General features: G+C 34.9%; 1 protein-coding gene across 1 annotated transcript; it reads right to left on the bottom strand.

Moving 5' to 3' along the window:
- Window positions 1-882: 882 nt before the first annotated feature.
- Window positions 883-5,188, bottom strand: LOC116116187 (5-formyltetrahydrofolate cyclo-ligase, mitochondrial). The gene is made up of 7 exons (XM_031402284.1): window positions 4,840-5,188; window positions 4,480-4,620; window positions 3,660-3,824; window positions 2,385-2,426; window positions 2,182-2,227; window positions 1,681-1,751; window positions 883-1,571 (listed from the first exon to the last, which is right to left on the bottom strand). The coding sequence occupies exons 1-7, from the start codon at window positions 5,126-5,128 to the stop codon at window positions 1,435-1,437; spliced, it is 891 nt and encodes a 296-aa protein (XP_031258144.1). The 5' UTR covers window positions 5,129-5,188; the 3' UTR covers window positions 883-1,434.
- Window positions 5,189-12,698: the final 7,510 nt, after the last annotated feature.

Below are 12,698 nucleotides of genomic sequence, written 5' to 3'. Positions count from 1 at the left end.
TCGACGGCCAGATCTGACCGTAGATCTGGTATTTTCCGGCCAGATCAGCCACAGATCTTGCCGAAAAATGAAAGATCTACGTGTTACGACACAGATCCAATGGGTATGTGTCGTAACGCAATTTTTCGGCCAGATTCCAACGGTGGTGGCCGAATCTGGCACTGTAGGTGGCGGGAGTGTTTTTGTTATTTTATAAAATTTTTATATATTGGGGTGTTTAGTCAAATTAGCAAACCTATGGGGTTTTTTAGAAATTTTTAAATTTATAAAAAACTAAAAATTCAACTTTCAAGGGCATTTTAGTCTTTTCACTATTATCTAACGAAAATCACTAACAGAACATGACGGAAGGTACCTATTTGTCGTTTCAAAATTTTTTAGGTACCAACTTGTTATTTCAACAAACTTTGGGTATGCATAATTCATTCGGCCTAAACATAAAAGATAAAATACCGTTCCCTTTCAAGAGGATTTGGGGCATGTCAAACCCTGGTAAGGTTTTTTGGGTTGCATCGAAATCGAAATCAAAGATAAATAACCATAGCAGAGAAATCTTTATGTTGGTTTAGAATGTATTATACAGGCAATTACACAACATTCTCTACCTTGTTTTACATAAAGTTGTTTAATTGGAGGTTCTCTTAATTCTTAAAGCATTTTTTCAATTACCCAAAAAAAAAAAAAAGCATTTTTCCAATTGTGAATGCTTCCGGTACGTTCGGAGGTAAGAAATTTGACACTGCAAGAATCATCACAAAAGATAAAAGGTGTGCGGATGGTGATAGCGATTTCTATTTACAATAAATTGCAATATGTAAAATAATAATAATAATAATAATTAAAAATAAAATAAAAATCATTTAAGAAAAAGAATTGAACATAATTGACACTTTACTGATCCTTGGGATATATCCAACAATAGTTACAATATTGATATCTCGGGCATGCCTTCATAACCCAGCTAGTTAAGGTAGAAAGACATACATACCATAGAAATTTGAGTCTACTGGAATGCTGTGGTACCACCTATTTATGCACTTCAGCAACTTGTGTGTCGCAATGTTATCAATCAGAAGCAGAGCAGGAAGATGGTTTTGTCACTTGCTTTGTATCTCTGACAGAGGTGTATAATACATGTGAAGCACTGATACAAATTCTTCCAAACTCCATTACTAGATTTGATTCGAAACTATTAAATTTCCAATTTCTATACACAAAAAAAGCCCTCAATAATTTATTTTCCATCATGCAATAATACAATTTACCAAGGTCAATATCTTGATTGATTCTTTACTGATAGCCCCTTTGCATTTCAGCTAGCTAAAGGCAATACTTGCTAATTTCTTATCAGACCACACTAAATGTAACAGTAAATCCTTATTGGTGTGCCAATTTAGTAAGATACCATATTCAGCAGAAAGGAGACACCTTCCTTCAATCATACCTCTCTAAAGCAATTGGGGTTATGGGAATGAAACCACTAGGTGATACAAGAGCATCCACTGGAACATCACAGGGAGTGACAGGTATGGATCCTTCCTCCATGATCTGTACAGAATATGATAATGCAACTGCAACCAAATAACAAAAAGCAAGGAATTATAATAAATATTTACGATGGAAATGGAACTTTGATACAAAAAGTTGTAAATGTATTGTTAACCAACAATAGGAAATCACCAAGTAGGGGTAGCTTCCACTTCCTCTCCTGTGCAAGCTTTTGATATTTCTTAAGCAACACGTCATAGTATCTTCCAGATTTTACCATGCAGTGAAACCACAGCGATAATAAGCCAATATCTCAATAGAAATGCGACAAATGGATTAAAGCATGTCCCTAGTCAAATCTTAAAATTTTTGTACTTGCTGCCTACGGCACATTATTACATCCATATAACAGCAGTCATAATTTAGTTCATTGATCATAAATATCAATAAATGAAGCACCAAGATAAGAGTCATTATTAGCAAAAAGTTAGCATTGAGATATCTTTATGATGTTTTTTAAATGATCAAAATATAATCTAATTTTCAAATATAACTGTAAGCTTCCGTAATAACATATTAAATGCAAGTAGTTATAAACACCATAAAAATATACGCGGTAGTAATAATGGCCATGCCCTTTGACAAAAGTTGGAAAAATACAACAAATTCTAAAGCTACATTGCATCAACTCACCCCCCACCACGACCCAAGCGTCCTCCAGATTTGTCAAATGCAAGCCCTGAAAGAAAATGAAAAGAAGTCACTTGATAAAAAAATAATTAAATTACAGGTCTCCCACAGATCAGTTTCTAACAATAGAAGGTAACAAAGAAGAATCAAAATTTCTCTCCTTTTTTTTGGTTTTCCAAAACAAGAGTGAGAATCAACATGATTACCTGGTAAAATGACCAAGTCAACTGGCTCTCTTGCCTGCATTACTGCACCAAGTAAACCCTTCAGATGAATAACAGCCAGACTCACCACACCAAAATGAATCTATAATCTCCAAGATGGAAATCGTACACTATCATATGGGGAAGGCAGAACCCAGGTAAAAGCAGCCATCAAAACTAATAACAGGAAAGTTTTACTAACTGAAGGAGCAGGCCTGGGATTCCTTCAGGTTTCACTTAATATTTATTCTCTACACAACATTCATAATTAACCAAACTGTAAATGACCCAAAACCTTCGTCATCTGAAATTAAGTAGGACAATCATAAATTACTTAAGGAAGCATTGTAATTATTAATTACTATAAATAGAATTGCAGAAACTCTTTCCTCTGATTAAAATTGTTCTGAACTATGTTGATAGAATTTGCAAGTTCAAATGTTCAAATAGGTCAAAAATTCCCACATCAGACAAGCTCTTGTCCTTTTAAATGGAAAATTTGCAATAGCCAAGACACAGCTTTGAAGACACATCAAGCAACGAATTGACCTTGTTAAACTGAAATACTTTAGCAATGGAGCACCAGGAAATAATAAAAATAATAGTTCCAACTTTTTAATCATAAGTTATCAGTATCTCAAAGGGACCTGTTAACAAATACCCTTATAAGCACATATTAATGGTACCTAAAAATGAAATTTTTTACTATATTAATGCTCTCCATTTACAAGGGAAAAAAAAAAAAAAAGCATTTTTAAGTGTACTAATTTCATTAAAATTGTGTATTTTTGTAGCTTTAACATGTGTCTTTGGGCACATGCTAAAACGACCCTATAGTTCCTCTTGCTGCTACTGGAAGCATATATATATATATATATATATATAGACTAATTTGGAATAACAAAATTTTCTAAGCCAGAAAGCATTCTTACAATGGTGATGACTCTATGAGCAGAATTCTACTCCCTTAAAAGAAGAAATTGAGCACAAACTCTAATGCAGAGTTGAAGATGTCTTTTGCATTCTTTACCAATACTCAACTGCATGTTAACAGATGACTCTACAAACATTACTATAGTTCCCTAGTTACAAGTTAACTGTAGGTATTGACTTGAAAAGAATTTTAGTTCAAGGGCATTTATAATAAAAGGGGTCAAGAATGCTGAACATATTTAGTTCACATAGCGTCTGAAATTATAGTGGTGCAAGCTATAAATGATGAAGTACGGTCAAGTATCTTTGATTAGATAAAGGAAATATATATAAAAAGAAAAGTACCATCTTCACATTGATTTCCATTAGAATCTACTAGGGGTGGCTCCAAAATGTTCATTGAGTTTTCTATGAGGTCATTAACACTGGATATTTTGAGCATTTTCATGTTGCTGTTCTTGTCCTCCACACGTGGAACATAAAGCTTTTTCCTCAACTGTGTATTACCCTCTGGAGTGAAAATGAGATGTAAGAATCTCCACAAGTATAATAAAATTGTAATGAAATGCGATTGTTTGGTGATGAAAACGTTCTCAACACTGAAACAATAAGATGACAGATAATAATGGAGTAAATTGCAAGGAAAGAGCATTATCAATTTTCCAGAAATATAAATCTTTTATACACATTAAGGACAGGGCTTTGAAGCATGCAGGAAAAAGGAAAACTGGATTCACCCATGAATGTGACTAAAATAGCAATACATGGCTAACAAAATCCACACCTTTTTTATATTAGCTTACAACTTTTCCAGCATTATGCTTTTCCTTTTGCTCACCATCTATGCTAACAGGGACGATAGGATTAACTCAAGAGGCCAAAGACGGTAAATAAAAAGGGAAAAGATTATAACATGCTAAAACACTTATAACTAATAGTTTGAAAAGCAACTACTTCAATTTAGTGCCCCCAACAACTTCAGTGCCCTCCCACTTTCATCTTTGAGTTTTGATCCGTCCAAATTGTTAAACAAGTTGCTAATGAGCACCAGTAAGCACTCAAGCATTTATTTGGAAATATATGTGCCAATATATTCATTCCTAAATATGAAATTTCGGTAATATGTTACAATACCAAAATAACAAGCAAAAATGTCTTGACAAACCGGTGCTTGGGCTGGACAGAATCTCTGAGACAATTCTTGATGTATCCACTTCCCGTAAAGCCGCACAGCTTATATAAGCACATAAGCTCTTGCTCGCTTTGAACCATGGAGATTCCATAACAATGTTATGAATCGCATTATCTGTCACACTCACACAAAACATAAGAAACACGAGAAGTAAAACTTCTCTGTAGAACAAAACAATGCCCCCTTTCTAATTCATTTACATTTTTGTCCATCAATTGGCCAAAACTCTGTTCAGCATTCAACAATCACATAATTGGCAGACTTATTTGGAATTTTCATTCAGACAAACAAACGAACATTTCGAGTACGATAAAGTAAATAAGAGAGTAAGACCTTCTTGAGATCGTTGAATTGGGTCCATGCTTTTAAGGTCTTTGCGAATCTTGGACCTGAGAAACCGTTTTTGCTGGAATATGGCTTCGAGCTGATGGGAATCATCAGCGTCCTTGGTCATGGTGGCGTTGGAGCGCACGTTAGAAGAGAGAGCTGAGTATGGTGAGTTGCGAAGGTGCGGGATTGTAGCCACTTCATTTGCGCTTCTAATTAGGCTTGCAGTAGTTATACAGTGACGATACATGCTGCTTTTTGTTGGGCTGTACTGATAGGAAGTAATGGCGCTCATTTCCTTTGTTCTGTTCGTTAAGTTGGCTTTGTTTATGTTGAAATAAAGAGAGTTTTGAGGTGTATATTTCTGTGTGTAAAAACTATACAAATGAGGCCTCTATATATAGAGAAGGCCAAAGTTAATAAAGAAATACAATATATGAAAAGATTCTAACCTATCATAATTATAAGAAATTATAGCTTAATTACAGGAATAATCATATATTCTAGGGATATTATAAGATACTAATATATATAATAACATCCCCCCTCAAACTCTTGGTGGCGAAGTCAACTGGAATTTGGAAACAAAATCACCAAGTCGACTAGGTGGATGGGATTTCGTAAAAATATCAACAAGATTATCTTCAGAAGAAACTGAATGTAATTGGAGGACACCCTGCTGAAGATGATGGCGGATGAAGTGACAATCAATCTCAATATGTTTAGTACGTTCATGAAACACATCATTATGCGCAATCTGGATGGCACTACGATTATCGCAGTGAAGAGGAGAACTTATTGATTGAGGAACACCCATATCTTTCAAGAGCCAGCGTAACCACAAAAGTTCAGATGTCGTATCAACAAGAGCGCGATACTCAGCCTCAGTGCTAGAACGGGCAACAACAGACTGTTTCTTACTACGCCATGAAATCAAAGAAGTACCAAGTAAGAAACAATAACTAGTGGTGGAGCGACGATCAGTAGGATCACCAGCCCAATCTGCATCAGAATAGGCCTGTAGCGCTAGAGAGGAGTGGGATGAGAAGTGCAGACCATGAAACAGAGTACCCTTGATGTAGCGTAGAATTCGAAGAACCGCAGCAAAATGAGTAGATCAAGGTGCACTCATAAATTGACTGACCAGATGAACATCATATGAAATGTCAGGCTTGGTGACAGTAAGATAAATGAGACTGCCAACTAACTGTCGATAAAGAGTTGCATCTGCAAGTGGAGAACCATCAGTGGCCAGAAGCTTAGTATTATACTCAAGTGGACTAGTGGCTATCTTGCTGTCTGTCAACCCAGCTTTGGAAAGTAAATCAAAGGCATATTTTGCTTGAGTGAGATAATATCCATCTTGATTTGAAGTAACTTCAAGGCCAAGAAAGTAGTTAAGATGTCCCAAATCCTTCATCTCAAAATTCTGACTAAGAAAAGTTTGAAGATCTCGAATACTAGCAATATCATCACCAGTAATAATCACATCGTCTACATAGAGAAGAAGAATGATAGTACTTGCCCCAGTAGTGCGAAGAAAGAGTGCAGAATCATATGGGCTAGAAAGAAAGCCTTGTTGAGAAACGACTGACTGAAATTTCTCAAACCAAGCTCGAGGAGCTTGTTTGAGCCCATAAAGTGCGCGACGAAGATGACAAACTTTATATGGAGGATGCTCATAGCCAGGTGGAGGCTGCATGTAAACTTCCTCAGTAAGATCACCGTTAAGGAAGGCGTTTTTAACATCTATTTGAAAAAGTTCCCAACGCCGGACAGTAGCAACTGCAAGTAAAGATCTGACATATGTAAGTCTAGCAACAGGAGCAAAAGTCTCCTCATAGTCAATCTCATACTCCTGTGTGAACCCCTTAGCAACAAGTCAAGCCTTCCCAGCCCATTTTTCTTTCTTCTATAAATCAGCACATTCGATTCAAAGTCCAGCCCAGGTCCACCTGTTGACCGTCGAATGGCAGGTGGAGGCACGTGCAGAAGCGTATCGGGAAAATCTTGACATAGAAACACTGATAAAATTCTCAAGAAGCCGTTTATGATCAGATTTGATAAAAAAAAAGGGAGCAAAAATCGAATGTAAACCACGAAAATCTCACTATCAGTGTAGGGAAAGCCAAGGTTGGTGCAGAAGGAAACATCAATGAAACGACTTGTACGGACAGAAAGATCAGAGTAGTGGCTCTAATACCATGTTGAAATAAAGAGAGTTTTGAGGAATCATATGATTGTATATTTCTGTGTGTAAAAACTATACAAATGAGGTCTCTATATATAGTGGAGAAGGCCGAAGTTAATAAGGAAATACATTATATGGAAAGATTCTAACCTAGCATAATTACAGGAAATTACAGCTTAATTACAGGAATAATCATATATTCTAGGGATATTATAAGATACTAATATATATACTAACAGTTTAGAAGAGTTCTCTCTCTCTCTCTCTCTCTCTCTCTCTCTCTCTCTTTTTAATATTAAAGAAAATTGTTGGATTTCTTTTGAGAGTCGAAGCGCATGCTTAATTTAAATTTTCATATAAACCATCACTGGGTGATTCAATAGTAAAAGAACAAATGGTAAAAGAACAAATAGGTTTAACATGTGAATTCAAGTTTCTTCGACACTAATAAGGATGGCTAACGAGGGAATTTATCCGATCGTTCACTTCAGAGCTTTGAGATTAGCTGAGGTGAATGCAAGCTGGTTCGGACACTCCCGATCACCAAAAAAAAAAAAATGTCGAAAACCAAATTAAAAACTTATGTTGTAAGAGCATCTCTAATTGTGTTTTTTATTTTAAAGAGCATTTTTTTTATATAAATAAAGAGCATCTTCATTAATTTTTAAATATAAAGAACAAAATTTTTATTCAAATCTAATAGACTCTTTAAATTTTAAGAGGGAGAATATATTTTTTTAAGAAAGAAACTTAATAAGAGAGATAAATAATAAATAAAATGCATAGAAACTTGTAATTTATTATTTAAAATTACGATAGAGAGTGAAATTTAACTCTCTAGGTATGAAGAGTCAAACTCACTCTTTAATTTATATTTAAAGAACAAAGAGTCCGTTAAACTCTTGTTTTTATAGATAAACTCTTTATGATAAAGAATTTGAGTCATTGAAGAGTCTTTTGGAGATGTTCTTTATTTAGAAATTAATGAACTCTTGTTTTTATAAATTAAGAGCATCTCCAATTGTGCTCTTTATTTTAAAGAACATCTTTCATATAAATAAAACGTATCTTCATTAATTTCTAAATATAAAAAATAATTTTTTTATTCAAATCTAATGCACTCTATAAATTTAATGAAGATACTGTTTATTATCAAGAAAGAGAATTAACGAGAGAGAAAATTAATAAATAAAATACATAGAAACTTATAGTTTATTAATTAAAATTAGGATAAATAATGAAATTTGACTCTCTAGATGTAAAAAGTCAAACTCACTCTTTAATTTATATTTAAAGGATAAAGAATCCGTTTGACTCTTGTTTTTATGGATAAACTCTTTATAATAAAATAATTTTGGGTCATATAAAGAGTCATTCAGAGATTCTCTAATAATAAAGAGTATATATCATATAACTAGTTCTTGGAAATGCTCTAACACTACTAGAAAACGAAGATACATTAGCCTCGGGACCTAGCATTGGTGCATTTGTCAATGTGCCAATGTCATGTAGGTGCTGGTGTATGAATTCATACCTCAACACCTACGTCAAGGTAATAATATATCTTTGATGCGAACAAAATGCATTGGAGAAATATCAAATTACTCCAAAGGCTGATGCTCTTCATAACGTCGGCATATACCAGCATCGAGGTAATTAGATTCCTCTAACATAGGAAAATGCTTCAAAAGAACACTAATATTATTTTATACACAGATCTCACAACACACATCGGGGCATCTTCAATTTCGGGTGGTGTAAGACAAATTAAAGTATCATGTTTTCAACTATTTATTGGTTAAACTCTTCTCTATTTACAATTTGATAGATTGTGCTAAAATCTTACATATAAAAATATTGAATTAATGGAATCATAACAAAAAAAAAAAAAAATTATTGTGAATCGATCAATACATCCATAACAGTCTAATAATATAGTCTCTGAGTAAGCAAAAGAAAACTAAATCTTAAAGGAGGTGATTAAAGATAGATGGTAATTGGTAATAGTATTATTATATTTGGGCTTAAGTCATGTTAATTATATTATTATACTTAGGCTTAAGCCCACGGTATAATCTAAGATTTTCTAGTTGTTTTTGTGTCTCACATCACCAAATTAGTGGAATCATCATTCTTATTAAACAATATATACGTGTACTATTTCAAAGATAATAAAGTAAGAATTTTTTCACCAAAAATTATTCCTATTGAATATTATATATGTATAGTATTTCAGAGATAATAAAGTATAGACTTTTTTTCACCAAAAAAATATTTATAATGAACAGTATGGATGTATACTATTTCAGAGATAATAAAATAGATTATTTTCACTCAAAATTAACAATAGTCATCCAGTTATAGTTAGGATCATGAAAAAATTAATTTGATGACATAACTTGACTCAAAATTAGCACTAGTCATCCAGTTATAGTTAGGATCATGAAAAAATTAATTTGATGACATAACTTGTGTAGATATTGATGAGGTCAATATATATAACTGATGATGGCTTAATTAATGTTAAGAAGCAATTTTTTTTAACCAATCATCGGCCATGATGTGCAAAGCAACGGATCACTCATTCTTCCAATGGAGAAAGGACAACTCAATTACTTGGTAGGTCACATTCAAATGCCTAAAATTAGATACTTGGTATAAATTAAATTGCCATATGAATTATGGAGATTCTCATGCTTATGCTCAAGAGTCAATTGGATGGTGATAATTATGGTCATTAACCCTATATCTCCTAATCCGATAATTACGTGTAAAATAAACTGAATATTGGGAAAAATCTCTGTATATTGAAGTTTGTACATTACAAAAGAGAAAGTATACATTTATATAGTACACCAGCTATTCTATTCTAGAGAACTTTGTATAAACGATCAATTACAATCAATAAAAAGTAATGACATATATACGATTCTATAATTAGCAAATCTCTTTCCTATAATTATGCTGATCCTCATTCTTTTCCGTAATATCAACAAATCTCTTTCCTATAATTATGTCGATCCTCATTCTTTCCCATAATACTCCCTTTCAAGTTGGAGCGTGTATGTCAAGCACGCCAAACTTGCTAAGAAGAGAATGAAAACTTGATGTACCAAGTGGCTTAGTGAACAAATCGGCAATCTGACAGGCTGATGAAATATGAGCTGTTGCTATGGCACCTGACCGAATTCGTTCTCGAACAACATGGCAAGCAATCTCTATATGCTTGGTGCGTTCATGATAAACTGGATTGATAGCAATGTAAAGTACTGCTTGATTATCACAGAATAGTTTTGTTGGTTGTGGGTGCTCTACCCACAAATCATCCAGCAAATACTTGAGCCAAGTAAGCTCACACATAGTGAAGGCTATAGCTCGATATTCTGATTCAACTGAAGACCTTGGCACCGTCATTTGTTTCTTGGTTCTCAATGAAATAAGAGCCCCTCCAAGAAATATGCAATAACTAGTCACAGATAGTCTCGTGATTGAACAACAAGCCCATTTTGCATCACAAAATCCTACCAACAACATATTTCCTTTGGCTGGAAAATATAATCCTTGCCCAAGTGCACATTTAAGATATCGCAAAAGATCATGAACAACATATAAATAAGGTTTTCTTTGCTCTTGCATAAATTGGCTTAGCATGTGAACTGAATAACTTATCTCTAGCCTTGTAATAGTAAGATAAAATGAGTCGTCCAACCAGTCTTCTATAAGTGGATGGATTCTTCAATAGATCACCTACTATAGGTAGGAGTTTAACATTTTCTTCCATAGGTGTCAAACAAAGGTTTGGCCCCAATCAAGCTTGATTCGTCTAAGATATCAAGAGTATACTTTTGTTGATATCAAAATGCCACCAGTAGAACGAGCAACTTCGACACCTAGGAAATAATGTAATTGGTCAAGGTCCTTGATGTGAAATTTCGTGCGGATAGACTATTTAAGAGCAGAAATTGCATTGTCATCATTGCCGATTATGATAATGTTGTCTACACAGATAAGTACAACCGTGAAAAAATTGTTAGAAATCTTAGTGAAAAGAGAATAGTTAGCTCTAGATTGATGAAAACTATCTTGCTGAATAGCAGTATAAAAGTTTTGAAACCAGCTATGGGAGGCTTATTTAAGTTCGCAAAGTGACTTGTTGAGTCGACATACCATAGATGTCTCCCCTTGTCGACGAAAACCAGGGGACAGCCATATATACTTCTTCAAGTAAGTCACTATGGAGAAATGCATTTTGAACATCCATTTGGTGAAGGGACCAATTTTGAATAGCAGCGACAATAAATAACCAGTGAACCATAGTTAACTTGGCCATAGGAGCAAATGTTTCCTTGTAGTCAATCACGAGTGAAGTCTTTTGCCACCAACCGAGTTTTGTATCACTCAATTGTACCGTGAGAGTTATATTTAATCCTATACACCCATTTACACTCGATCCATTTACACTAGATTGTACGATGATTGGAAGGGAGAGACGTGAGTGTCCAAGTATTATTTTGTTCAAGAGCATGTAATTCTACAGCCATAGCTTCTAGCCATTTCGGATCCAAAGTTGCATGTTCACAAGTTACAGATTCCACAAGTGTAGTGATAATATAAACAAAATTATGATATTTGGGGGAGAGTTGTGCATAAGAAATATACCAAGGTCAAGGGTGATGCGTACCTGACGAGGAAGAAGACTAGTTGGGACCAACCAAGGCTGTGTGGTAGAGGTGGACTTTTGAAGTTTGACATTTGGTTGTTTGAGACGGGTAGAATGGCAAGCAGTAGGAGATGGTGGTTGCTTAGTGGGGTCGTGGTAAGGTAGAAGGTCGTTGGGATAGGCGCAAGTGATGGAGGTCATCGGCTTGTGGGCTACTTGTATCTGTGAAGTCTGGTTCTTCGGAGATGTGTGGCAAAGGAAGAATTACAGTTTTGTGTTCTTGTTCTTGAGGATTAGTGTGAAATGGGAAGATATGTTCGTGAAAGACAACATCTTTAGAAGAAGATAATTTATGTGTTGCAAGATCATAAACTCAATAATCTTTCTGTCTAAGAGGATAACTAACAAAAATACAACGATGAGCTCTTTGATAAAATTTATGTGTGGTAGAAGATTGGTGGTGTAGACGGTAAAATCTATGGTTGATTTGGAAGGGACGGATCTTGTGTGAAGTGAGCCATTTACAATCAGATGGACCTGTACAGAAAGAGAGAACGAACATGAAGGCTCGAGGGCTACCACTGTGGTGTCTGTTGTAGGTACTCTGACGCTTAAGTCAGCATGGTTGAAGGCAAGCTTAGTGAGGGCTGAGAACGAGAAAGGGTTTATCGTAATAAGGCTAGGGTAAGACTAACACAAAGTGGCCAAAGCGCAGCTTTGCAAGATCATAGACTCGATAATCTTTCTGACCAAGAGGATAACCAACAAAAATACAATGATGAGCTCTTTGATAAAATTTATGTGTGGTAGAAGATTGGTGGTGTAGACAGTAAAATCTACGGTTGATTTGGAAGGGACAGATCTTGTGTGAAGTGAGTCATTTACAATCAGATGAACCTACACAGAAAGAGAGAACAAACATGAAGGCTCAAGGGATACCGCTGTGGTGTCTATTTTAGGCACTCTTGACGCTTAAGTCAGCATGGTTGAAGGTAAGCTTAGTGAGGGTTGAGA

This window comes from Pistacia vera, unplaced genomic scaffold, assembly GCF_008641045.1.
Source record: "Pistacia vera cultivar Batoury unplaced genomic scaffold, PisVer_v2 Contig764, whole genome shotgun sequence".
Taxonomy (NCBI): Eukaryota; Viridiplantae; Streptophyta; class Magnoliopsida; order Sapindales; family Anacardiaceae; genus Pistacia; species Pistacia vera.
This window is presented reverse-complemented; position numbering and strand designations above follow the sequence as displayed.